General features: G+C 44.1%; 2 protein-coding genes across 6 annotated transcripts in view; both read right to left on the reverse strand.

Moving 5' to 3' along the window:
- Positions 1-12,505, reverse strand: part of PLOD2 (procollagen-lysine,2-oxoglutarate 5-dioxygenase 2) — a 302,336-nt gene that overhangs the window by 33,995 nt on the left and 255,836 nt on the right. For 4 of the 5 annotated variants that reach the window (XM_036349575.1, XM_036349574.1, XM_036349577.1 and 1 more), the window contains one exon: positions 11,734-11,838. The exons of the other annotated variant lie outside the window; for it this stretch is intronic. In XM_036349575.1, the coding sequence (XP_036205468.1) occupies positions 11,734-11,838 (105 nt within the window). The remainder of the gene's footprint in view (positions 1-11,733; positions 11,839-12,505) is intronic. 5 annotated transcript variants of the gene reach the window in all.
- LOC118676147 (cytochrome c1, heme protein, mitochondrial-like) lies at positions 6,500-7,683 on the reverse strand. The gene has a single exon (XM_036349579.1). It carries the CDS (start codon positions 7,566-7,568, stop codon positions 6,711-6,713), a length of 858 nt encoding a protein of 285 aa, XP_036205472.1. The 5' UTR covers positions 7,569-7,683; the 3' UTR covers positions 6,500-6,710.

A 12,505-nucleotide genomic window follows, 5' to 3' on the forward strand; every position in this document is an offset into this window, starting at 1 on the left:
TGGCCTACCCAGCAGAGAGTCTCAAACTGAGGAGGATACCTATATAACATCTAGCTGTGAAAAGCAGTGGGGTGCTATCTGCCATGGAGTGGCACCTGAAAGTTCCAGCACCCTCTTGAAGGGCCAACACACAAAAATTCCCTATGGAGCCACTCACCTTGTGCTCTGGCAGAGGAAGGGTGAAGTGGACTGGAGCTGTGAGAGCAGAACCCAGGCCTGGGAATTTGGGGGATAGAACTCAGAAGGCAGACCCCCCAAATTTCCTGGGCTGTTATTCCACCATGCAGCAAAGGACATCTTTCCCACATAGACATCTGCCTTGTCTTGGGGGAAGACAGTTGACACACCCTATTGGAAAACACCTTGCCCTGAGACTACTTAAGAGATTAAAAGTAACAATTAGCCTCCAGGCAGAAGCAACTGCCCCACCCTGTTGAAAAACTCTCACCACACCTGAGGATGATTGCCTGGGGGTAATTCTCTGGAGGCTTTAAGTCTTTGCCCGATCCAATTAGTCAGAAACAGCCTTTAACACAGTCTTGCACTAGAGATTGAGAGATGTAGAGGATCTACTTAATACATAGTCAGAAACTCAAACAGACAACCAAAATGAGGAAATAAAGAAACAAGCCAAAATGAAAGAACTAGATAATTCTCCAGAAGAAGAGATAAATGAAGCAGAGATAAGAAATTTATCTGAAACAGAGTTCAGAGTAATGATGGTAAAAATGCTCAACAGTATGAAAAATGATATAGCAACTATGAAAAAAAGAACAGTATGAGATAAAGAATGACATAACACAAATAAGGAAAACATTAGAAAGAACACACAGCAGATTAGGGGAAGCTGAGGATCAAATCAGTGAATTAGAAGACAGAGTTGAAAATATCACTCAATTAAAGAACCAAAAAGAAAAAACAATTAAAAAACAGGAGGACAGCTTACGTGAGCTGTGGGACAGTGTGAAATGTAACAATATTAGAATAGCAGGTGTTCCAGAAGAGGCAGAAAGGGAGAAAGGCATAGAGAAGGTGTTTGAAGAAATAATGGTACAAAACTTCCCTAACCAGGTAAAGGAAAAAGTCACACAAGTTTGGGAGGCACAGAGAACCCCAAACAAGAAGAACCCAAACATACCCACACCCAGACACATCATAATTAAAATGCCAAAAGAAAGAATCTTAAAGGCAGCAAGAGAAAAGAAAACTACTACCTACAAAGGAGTTCCCATAAGGATGACATCTGATTTCTCATCAGAAAGTACAGGTCAGAAGGGAATGGCAGGAAGTACTCAAGGTAATGGGAAGCAAGCATATGAAACCAAGATTACTATATCCAGCAAGGCCATCATTCAAAACAGATTTTCAAATAGCTTCCCAGATTTAAAAAAAAAAAAAAAAAAAGACTAATGGAGTTCATTACCACCAAGCCAGCATTACAAGAAATGCTAAAGGGATTGCTTAAGGGATTGCTGAGAAGAAGAAACAGAGAGAAACCTAGCCATATAGAATTAAAATGGCTATAAATAAGTACCTCTCAATAACCCTAAATGTAAATGGATTAAATGCTCCAATCAAAAGGTATAGATTAGCTGAATGAATACAAAAACATGACCCAACTATATGCTGTCTATCAGAGACCCACCTCAAAACAAAATACAAACACAGGATGAAAGTGAAGGGATGGAAAATTTTTTTCCATGCAAATGAAAAAGAAAAAAAGATGGAATAGCAATACTCATATCTGACAAAATAGACTTTAAAATGAAGGCCATCACAAGTGACAAAAAAAGTTACTACATAATACTAAAGGGATCGATCCAACAAGAGGATATAACCCTGGTAAACATGTATGCACCCAATATAGGTGCTCCTAAATATATAAAAAAAACTTCTAGAGGACTTTAACGAAGAGACTGACAACAATACAGTCATAGTAGCGGACTTTAACACCCTTCTGACTTCCATGGACAGACCTTCTATACAAAAACTTAACAAGGAAACAGAAACTCTAAAGGACACACTGGATCAGATGGATTTAATAGACACGTATAGAACATTTCACACCAACACAGCAGAATATACATTCTTCTCAAGTGCACATGGATCATTCACAAAGATAGACCACATATTAGGATACAAAACAAGGCTCTACAAAGTCAAGAAGATTGAAATCATATCAAGCATCTTCTCAGATCACAGTGGAAATTAGAAATCAACCACAGTAAAAACACCCAAAAACATTCAAATACATGGAGGCTAAAATAGCATGTTATTAAATAATGAATGGGATACCAAGGAGATCAAGAAAGAAATCAAAAACTTCCTGGAAACAAATGAAAATGAACAAACAACAACCCATATCTCTGGGACACAGCAAAAGCAGTCCTCAAAGGGAAGTTCATAGCATTACAGGCATACCTCAAAAAACAAGAAAAATCAGCAATAAAATATTTAACCTTACAACTTAAAGAACTAGAAAGAGAACAATGAAAGCTCAGAGTAAATAGAAAGAAGGAAATAATAAAGATTAGAGGAGAAATAAATAACATAGAGACTAAAAAACAAGACAAAAAAATCAATGAAACCATGAGCTGGTTCTTTGAAAGGATAAACAATATTGATAAACTATTACCCAGACTCATCAAGAAACAAAGAGAGAGAACCCGAATAAAAAACAAACAAACAAACAAAAAAACGAAAGTGGAGAAGTAATCACGGGCACCACAGAAATACAAAGGATTGTAAGAAAATACTATGAACAATTATATGCCAAAAAGCTAGACAATATGGATCAAATAGACACATTCCTTGAAAAATACAATCTCCCAAAACTGAATCATGAAGAATAAGAAAACCTGAATAGGCCAATAACAAGTGATTAAATAGTAACAGTAATAATAATAAAAAAAAACCTCCCACCAAACAAAAGCCCAGGTCTGGATGGCGTCACAGGGGAGTTTTTCCAAACATTCAAAGAATAACTAACACCTATATTTTCAAACTATTTCAGAAAATTCAAGAGGAAGGAATACTTCCAAACTCTTTTTCTGAGGTCAGCATTATCCTAATTGCAAAACCAGATAAAGACACCACGAAGAAATAGAATTGCAGGCCAATATCCCTGATGAACATAGATGCTAAAATCCTCAACAAAATATTAGCAAATTGCATTCAGCAATATATTAAAAAGATCATTCACCATGATCAAGTGGGATTTATTCCAGGGATGCAAAGCTGGTACAACATTTGCAAATCAATAAACATGATACTTCACATAAACAAATTCAAAGACAAAAACCACATGATCATATCAATAGATGCAGAAAAAGCATTAGACAAAATCCAACATGCATTTTTGATAAAAACTCTCAGAGAAGCTGGAATAAAAATAGCATATCTCAACATGATTAAGGCCATATATGACAAACCTACAGCCAACTTCATACTCGATGGGCAAAAACTAAAACCATTTCCTCTCAGAACAGGAACAAGACAGGGATGCCCACTTTCACCACACCACTCCTGTTCAACATAGTACTGGAAATGCTAGCCATAGCAATCAGACAAGAAGAAAAAATAAAAGGCATCCAAATTGCAAAAGGAGTAAAATTGTCATTATTCGCAGATGATATGATATTGTCCATAGAAAACCCCAAAGACTCCATCAAAAAACTACTAGAGTTAATAAATGAATTTGGGAATGTAGCAGAGTACAAAATAAACACCCAGAAATCTATAGATTTTTTATACACCAACTAGATGCCAGGTGCACAAAATTCATGCAGCGGGTGGGGGGGGGGGTAGTCCCGCAGCCCAGCCTGCACTCTCACCAATCAGGGACCCCTTGGGGGATGTCCGTCTGCCAGTTTAGGCAATCGGACATCCCTCTCACAATCCAGGACTGTTGGCTCCTAACCGCTCGCCTGCCTCCCTGATTGCCTCTAACCACTTCTGCCTGTCAGCCTGATCGCCCCTACTGACCTACCCTGTCGGCCCGATCGCCCCCAACTGCCTGCTCCCACTGCCCTCCCTGCCGACCTGATCTCACCACCAACTGCCTGCCCCTGCTGGCCTGGTTGCCCCCAACTGCCCTCCCCTGAAGGCCTGGTCGCACCCAACTGCCCTACCCTGCAGGCTAGTCACTCCCAATTGCCCACCCCTGCCGGCCTGATCTCGCCCCCAACTGCCTTCTCCTGCCGCCCCGATTGCCCCAATTGCCCTCCCCTGCTGGCCTGATGGCCCCCAACTGCCCTCCTTTGCAAGCCTGGTTGCACCCAACTGCCCTCCCATGCATGCCTGGTTGCCCTTAACTGCTCTCACCTGCCAGCCTGATTGTCCACAACTGCCCTCCCCTGACGACCATCTTGTGATGACCATCTTGTGGTGGCCATTCTGTTACAGCCATCTTATGGTGGCCATCTTGTGGCGATGTGAGGGTGGCCATGTTGTGGTGGCCATCTTGTGACAACGTTGCACGAGGGCATCATGCGACACCACCTAGGCTTTTATTATATAGGACTAGTAGCCCAGTGCATGAAATTCGTGCACTGGGGTAGGGAGAGAGAGGGTCCCCTCAGTCTGGCCTTCACCCTCTCCAATCTGAGACCCCTCAGGGAATGTCCAACTAGCTGTTTGTGCCCACACTTTTAACAGATAACAGCTCCATTGTTGTTTCTTTCTTATGCTTAAAACCATTGGAATTAGTAGGTATTCAAAGTGTGTATACATTATGGGGGGACACCCTGTATATGTCTAGTCAGCGGTGAAAGAAACCAACAGCAGATTTGGAACCCCCAGACAGGGAGCCTCGCTCACTCCCCACAAGTCTCCCCACTTCACTTTCCATTTTCGTAGGCAGCAAGAGAATCAAAGTTTTCTCTCATTAATTCAGAAAAGTACGTCCTGTCACCTGCTGCCTGGCAGGAGTGAGCTAGGCCCCAAGCAAGCAAGGCTCAGTCAGGGCAGCTTTCGCTCATGGGTGCTGGCACCCAAACTGCACATTCCTCTTCTACAGTCATCCCTACTATCCCACTGTTTCACTGAGAGGACGGAATTCCTCTCCACCTCTGGGTTCTTGATCTTGAATGCTGACCGAAGGCACCTTAGCGAGGGCCGCCCGCTCCCACCAGGTGTGTCTGTCTGCACCTGCTCCTGCCTCAGCATCTGCATTAACCCCCCAGAGGTGATCTCATAGCTGCACTGGCCTCCATGGGAATAGGGCATCACCACTCTGCCCTGTCACTGTCATCTCACAGGTGCCCACCCTCAGCACCCAGAACACCCAGACACTCTCCAAAGGACGTGACCGCATCAGAGGGGATGTGTGCACATCCTGTGGGGGTGTTAGGCATGCTGGGTTGATGGAAGTGTGGTGGAGAGGAAGGGGGAACTTGTGCATGCCTTGGTTTGCAACTGTTGCAGGCATGGGAGGTAACAGTGGACTGGGGGATGTTCGTGTGCCAGGGGGGGATGTGCACACCAGAGACCTCTGGCTTTGCAGATCCACAAACCCCCATGGTGCGGCCAGGAGGATGTCAGTCTGGCCCACCATGGTGGCTGTCCCTGGGATCCTGCACCTTCTAGGCCAGGAGGCGGATCTTGCGCAGCCACTCCTGGGCGCTGATGGTCTACAGGCGCTACTTCAGCTCAGCCTGCAGGCTCCGCTTGGCATGCTCACAGCTGTCACCACCGCCATGTGGGGAGTATAGGCCACCCTCCGCCAGCCTGCCTCCCCTGTCCAGAGGCTCTCTGCACTGCTCACTTGCCCAGAGTGACTGGGGCTGGGAGGAAGCTAGGCATCCTGCCCTGCCCAAACCCGGCCCATCCGCCCCTGTGCGAGCTGCCCCCCGCCTGGCAGGGTCACAGATCCGTGTCTTGGTCCCATCGACAGCCTCAAGCACTGACCCCCGCCTGCCAGGTCACGGATCTGGGTCCCAGGCCGCGGACAGCCTCAAGCACTGCCCCCTGCCTGGCAGGGTCACAGATCCGGGTCCCGGGACCGCGGACAGCCTCCTGTGGTGGCCTCCGCCTGCCAGGTCACAGATCTGGGTCCCAGACTGTGGACAGCCTCAAGCACTGCCCCCCGCCTGGCAGGGTCACAGATCCAGGTCCTGGGACAACGGACAGCCTCTCACTCTGCCCCCTGCCCAGCAGGATCACAGATCCGGTCCCGGACCATGGACAGCCTCAAGCACTGCAACCCACCCGGCAGGGTAACAGACCTGGGTCCCAGACCGCGGACAGCCTTGCCCACTGCCGCCCACCTTCATTATGCAAATTAGCCTCCATCTTGTTGCTTCAGGGTGGGGGTCCCAACTGGGGTGCCTGGCCAGCCTGAATGAGGGTATGATGGCTGTTTGAAGCTGGTCACACCCCCTTCAGGGTAGGGGTCCCCACTGGGGTGCCTGGCCAGTCTTGGAGAGGGGCTGAGGGTCGTTTTCAGGCTGGCGGGCAACTGAAGCTCCCAACCTCTCCTTTTTTTCTTTTTTTTTTTTTCTTTTTTTTTTTTTTCTATTGAGAAACTTAATTTATTTCCATGATAGAAGCTGAAGGATCTGGAGCTCCAGCCCGGTCTCCTGCCCCCTCCCCTTTTGTCCCAGAGAAGAGGGGCTTGGCCAAGAGGGCCAGCTGGGGTCTAAAGAGACCCAGGGTGGCTTCTTGGCTTGAAGGCCCATTCAAACAGGATGGCAAGCAGACCTTCGGCAGGGTCACTTGGGTGGACGATATGCCAGCTTCCGGCTCTTCAGTACTGACCACTTATGCCGCTTCATGGCGTAGACCAGGGGCAACAGCAAGCCCATCATCATCAACATCTTGAGCCCCATGCGTTTCCGATGGTCATGCTCTGGCTCGGATGCCCAGCGCAGGAAGGTGCACACATCCTTGGCTACCTGGGACATGGTAGCTGGGGTGCCATCGTCAAACTCCAAGACCTCGTCGTAGATGGGAGGAGCCATGCCAATGGACTGGCCAGGGAAGTAGGGGTTGAAGTACAGGCCTTCTCGTAGCGACACCCCGGTGGGCGGCTCACAGTAGCCCGTGAGCAGGGAGAAGACGTAGTCTTCGCCACCGTGCCTAGCTCGCACGATGTAGCTGAGGTCAGGGGGCACGGCTCCATTGTTGGCTGCTCTGGCAGCCTCAGGGTTGGGGTACGGTTTGGGTAAGTAGTCAGACAGCTTTCCGGGTCGCATGAACATCTCCCCATCATCATTGGGGCCGTCCTGAATCTCCACCTCTTCGGCCAGGGCTTTAGCTTCATCCTCAGTGTAGCACACGCCCACCAGGTGACGGTAAGCCACGTAGTCCATGCTGTGGCAGGAGGAGCACACCTGCTTGTACACCTGGAAGCCCCTCCGGATGCTGCTGTGGTCCAGGGAGGAGAGGAGGCCGCGGTGAGACCACGGGTAGCTGGGGGGGTGCAGCTCCAGGTCGCTGGCACTCACCGCCGTGTGCAGAGCCACGGCCAGCCCCGCACCCCCTGCCGCCAGCATGCCCAGCGCGGACAGCATCACTTTTCGGCCCCGGGACGGGCCAGACTTGGACGACAAGGACACTGCCTGAGGCATCCGCAGCGGGAGCTGCCCGGGCCGCGCCCCGCACAGCAGCCCCCGGGCCCGTGCGCCGGGCAGCCCCGCGCCCCGTGGGCCCAGCACCGCCCCGCGCAGCGAAGCCGCCGCCGCCGCCGCCGCCGCCGCCATCTTGGCCTCTGCAGCGCGGCCGCCGCTCCCGACGGCCCCTGCGGCACCACGGGAGTTCAAAGCTCCTCTTTTTCTTTTTAATTCTGGGATTTATTTACCTTCTATGGCTGTCACTGGAGCTGAGAGCCAGCCTTAGCTCTGAGGCTCAGCTCCAGCTCTGAGACCTCGGCTGCTGAAAGCAGGTACTGGGTTTGTTTGGGTTCTATAATTGAAACACTGTTGCAATCCTGCTGGCTGAAGCCCAGCTGGCTGAAAGCAGGTTTCCGGAGTTTGTTTAGGTTCTATAATTGCAACATAGTTACTTAGACTGCAGCTCAGAGGCCGGCAGCGGCAGGCCGGGAACATTGGCTTCCTCCATCACTGGAGCAAGCAAGCCTCCTGCTCACTTCAGCTGCCTGGCTGCTGGCCACCATCTTGGTTGGCAGTTAATTTGCATATCCTGCTGATTAGCCAATGGGAAGGGTGTTGGGGTTATGGTCAATTTGCATGTTTCTCTTTATTAGATAGGATAATGAACTCAAAGAAAGAGAAACTAAAAAAAAATTCCATTGACCATTGCACCAAAAAAAAAATGAAGATACCTGGGAATAAACTTAACTAAGGTCTTTTACCTCTTTTAAAAGGTAAAAGACCTATGCTCATAAAACTACAGGATGTTGAAAAAAGAGATAGAGGAAAACATAAACAAAGGAAGAATATACAAAGTTGGAGGGATAAAAATACCAGATATCAAGCTGTATTACAAAGCCACTGTTCTCAAAACTGCCTGGTATTGGCACAAGAACAGACACATAGACCAATAGAACCAAAAAGAGAACCCAGAGATGGACCCAAGCCATTAGACTCAATTAATATTTGACAAAGGAGGCAAGAATATACAATGGAGTCAAGATAGTCTATTCAATAAATGGTGCTGGGAAAATTGGACAGATACATGCAAAAAAATAAAACTAGACCATCAACTTACACCATACACAAAAATAAACTCAAAATGGATAAAAGACTTAAATGTAAGATGGGAAACCACAAAAATCTTAGAAGAATCCATAGGCAGCAAATAGCAGACATATGCCATAGCAATATCTTTACTGACACAGCTCCTAGGACTATGGAAACTAAAGAGAAATAAAAAAATGGGACTACATCAAAATAAAAAGCTTCTGCACAACAAAAGAAACCATCAACAAAACAACAAGAAAGCCCACAGCATGGGACAACATATTTGCCAATGCTATCTCTGATAAGAGTTTAATCTGTAAAATTATAGGGAACTCATACTACTTAATAAAAGGAAGATAAACAATCCAATAAAAACATGGGCAAAGGACCTAAATAGACACTTTTCAAAAGGACATAAAGAAGGCCAAGAGATATATGAAAATATGCTCAAAGTCACAAATCACCCAAGAGATGCAAATCAAAATGATAATGAAGTACCATTTCACACTTGTCAGAATGACTATCATCAACAAATCAACAAATGACAAGTGCTGGTGAGGATGTGGAGAAAAAGGAACCCTCGTGCACTGCTGGTGGGAATGGAGACTTCTGCCACCACTGTGGGAAACAGTATGGAGTTTCCTCAAAAAATTAAAAATGGAACTCTCATTTGACCCAGGAATCCCACTCCTATGAATACATCCCAAGAAATCAGAAATACCAATCACAAAGGATATATGCACCCCTATGTTCATAGCAGCACAATTTACAATAGCTACGATTTGGAAACAGCCTAAGTGCCCATCAGCAGATGAGTGGATTTAAAAACTGGGGTACATCTATACAATGCTATTCTATGTTGGAGTAAAAAAGAAGGAATTCTTACCATTTGCAACAGCATGGATGGACCTGCAGAGCATCATGCTAAGAGAAATAAGCCAGTCAGAGAAAGATAAAGATCATATGATCTCACTTATTTGTGGAATATAATGAACAACATAAACTGATGAACAAAAATAGAGCCAGAGGGGACATAATATTCTAGAATATAATAGAAGTAATCCTGTTATTTGCAGACTTTTAATATTTCCTACAACTTTTGTGATATACTGTTAGCACAGTCTTGGTAATATTATTATACTTAAAATCCTTTTATTCTTGAAATATTCATCTTTATTGCATGTTATATTGTTATTTGTAAGATCATTTTTCTTGAATAATTGGTGTTTATTGCTTGTAATATTATCATATTTAACATCATTTTTCTTGGATTATTAATGTTTACTGCATGTAACATTATTATATTTAAGATCACTTTACTTGAAATATTAGGGTTTATTGCATGTAACATTACTATATTTAAAATGTTTTTCTTGAAATAAAAAAAACTGAAAAAAAATCATATAACTCTATTTCATATGCTTGTCCTTGCATGATGATTAAAACTTTATGTTTTGAAAACTACGTGCTATTTATAATTATCGTAGATAGATATGTGTCTATTAATAGCTATATACTAGGGCTATATATACAGATTAAAGCTGAGAAATCTTAGATTTTTAAGTTGACAGATTATGTATATACTAAAGGCCTGGTGCACGAAAATTTGTGTACTGGGGGGAGGGTCCTTCAGCCCGGCCTGCACCCTCTCACAGTCTGGGAGCCCTCAGGGGATGTCCAGCTGCAGTCTGGCCTCCCTTCACGGGAGGTGACCAGTGGGCGGTGAGCGGCCAGCTCCATCCCCATTGTACCACCGCCACCATTGTCCTCCCTCTGCAGGAGGCAACCCCGGTGGGCCTATCTGGGGACGCTGAGTGGCCAGCCCAGCCCCAAATTGCCCTGCCATGGTCGCTGGTGGTCTCTCTCTGCGGGAGGTGACCAGGCAGGTAATCAGGGAATGATACCAGCCCCCACCCCCCACCACTGGTCATCGCTGCCCCCCATCACCGTCCCCTCCCTCTGCCCACTGGCACCTGCCTTGGCTGGCCTGGCACCACCTACTCACCAGCCCTGCCCCCTGCCGAGGTCGTTCTGCCATTCAGTTGATTTGCATATTACACTTTTATTATATAGGATAGGGTGGGTTAGTAGAGCATAATAGATTTCTCATGTACTTTACTTGGCAAAATAAAAACAGTAACTAACATTCAACTGCTAACCATTCTATCTGTTATGAGAAATAATTGTGCTAATATATGTAAACATACCTCGCACTTAATAAGCACTTATTAAAGATAGGCCCTAGCTGGTGTTTTAAGTGGTTAGAGCATTGGCTCACACACTGAACGGTCAAGAGCAAATACCTGGGTTGCAGATTCAATCCCCAGCCCTGGTCAGGCCGAGTGTGGGAGGCAACCAATTGATTCTTTCTCTCTTTCTTTCTCTCACCCCCCACTTTCTTTCACTCTCTCTAAAAATCAATGGAAAAAATATCCTTGGGTGAGGATTAACAATAACAACAAAAAAGGTGGGCTATTAGTACAAGTATTAATACTACTAGTAGTGGTAGCAGTAGTATTAATAAGGGAAGATTTAATATCATTATAAGCTGTTACAGATGGTGTCTTTTCTCCATTTCAATTCAGTTAAATGAAAATAGCTATAGACAAGTGATGTGGTTCAATATTAAATAAAATCACAGATCAGGCTGTAAAATAATTTGTACCTCTGAAATTTCAAATTCTAAGAACTACAACTCTGTGTGCAGTAAGTTTTTAGGTTAAAATTTTTATGAAATTCTTCTTTAAAAATATCTACGGAAAATTTTAAAATTCCAAATTCTATAGGCATCTGATATATCATAATTTCACTCATCTTTACATAGAAAAATAGGACAAATATAATGGACAAACATCACATTTGTGATTATAACTAACAATAAAAACTTGTAATTTTTATCAGGTTATTTTCTATTTGACTTCCTTATAGGCAATTAATTAGAATTGAAAGTTTATAAGGTGTAGAAAATAATTTAGTGAGTTCCCTCAATTTGCTCCTTCCTATTTGTTCATTCCACAAAAGTAACTATAGTGTGTCCCCATCGATGAAGAAAATGATAATTTTCCAAATAAACTGACATTAAATTTTATGATACCTGTTTTGTTCAATCAAAATTTTTAAAGTCCTTGGATTTGTCAAAACAACATCTGCATCCACACTGAAGTAATAATCACAGCTGTCATCCTGACGGCAAAAATCCCTGACATTGAAAAAGAAATAAAAATTAGAAAAATATTTATTTGCTGTTGAAAAATGTTAATAAAAAGCTTATATGTAAAATAAAGTTTCTCTAACAGTTTTCTAAGATAATATTCAAAAGGATAAATATTGTCTTGGACTTCAAAATGGTCAATTTATCAACACAGATGTTCACAGATAGATCAACATTAAAAATTTTAGGCAGGTAAAATATGTTTTCAACCAGTAAATATTTTAGGACATAAATCAATCAGTCAGAATGGCAATTTATAATTTATAATTAAATCCTCTCTAAAAGGCAAAAATAATTTACCCCAATGTATTTATTAACAATTTTGTAAAAAAAACCAAAAACCATGTTTTTGCACATGCACACTGCACACAAATACACACACATGCACATTGCAAAATATGGTATATCCACCAGCTCAGCTTTTACTGAATCCTGGAGATACAAGTCAATGACTCTTTAGATATTAATTCTTTTGGAAGTTGACTTCATTTTATTTTTTTCTAAGATTGTTTCTCTTCTGCTTCTTACTAGGAATGCTGACTATTATGAATGCTTTTCTTGGTAGTTTGCAGTTGTCCTATCAAGACACCGTGGAATGAATCACCTATGATACATGAAATTCTTCCCAGTATTTTGGTTCTACATTTTGGGCCCT

Source organism: Myotis myotis, unplaced genomic scaffold, assembly GCF_014108235.1.
Source record: "Myotis myotis isolate mMyoMyo1 unplaced genomic scaffold, mMyoMyo1.p scaffold_m19_p_2, whole genome shotgun sequence".
NCBI lineage: Eukaryota > Metazoa > Chordata > Mammalia > Chiroptera > Vespertilionidae > Myotis > Myotis myotis.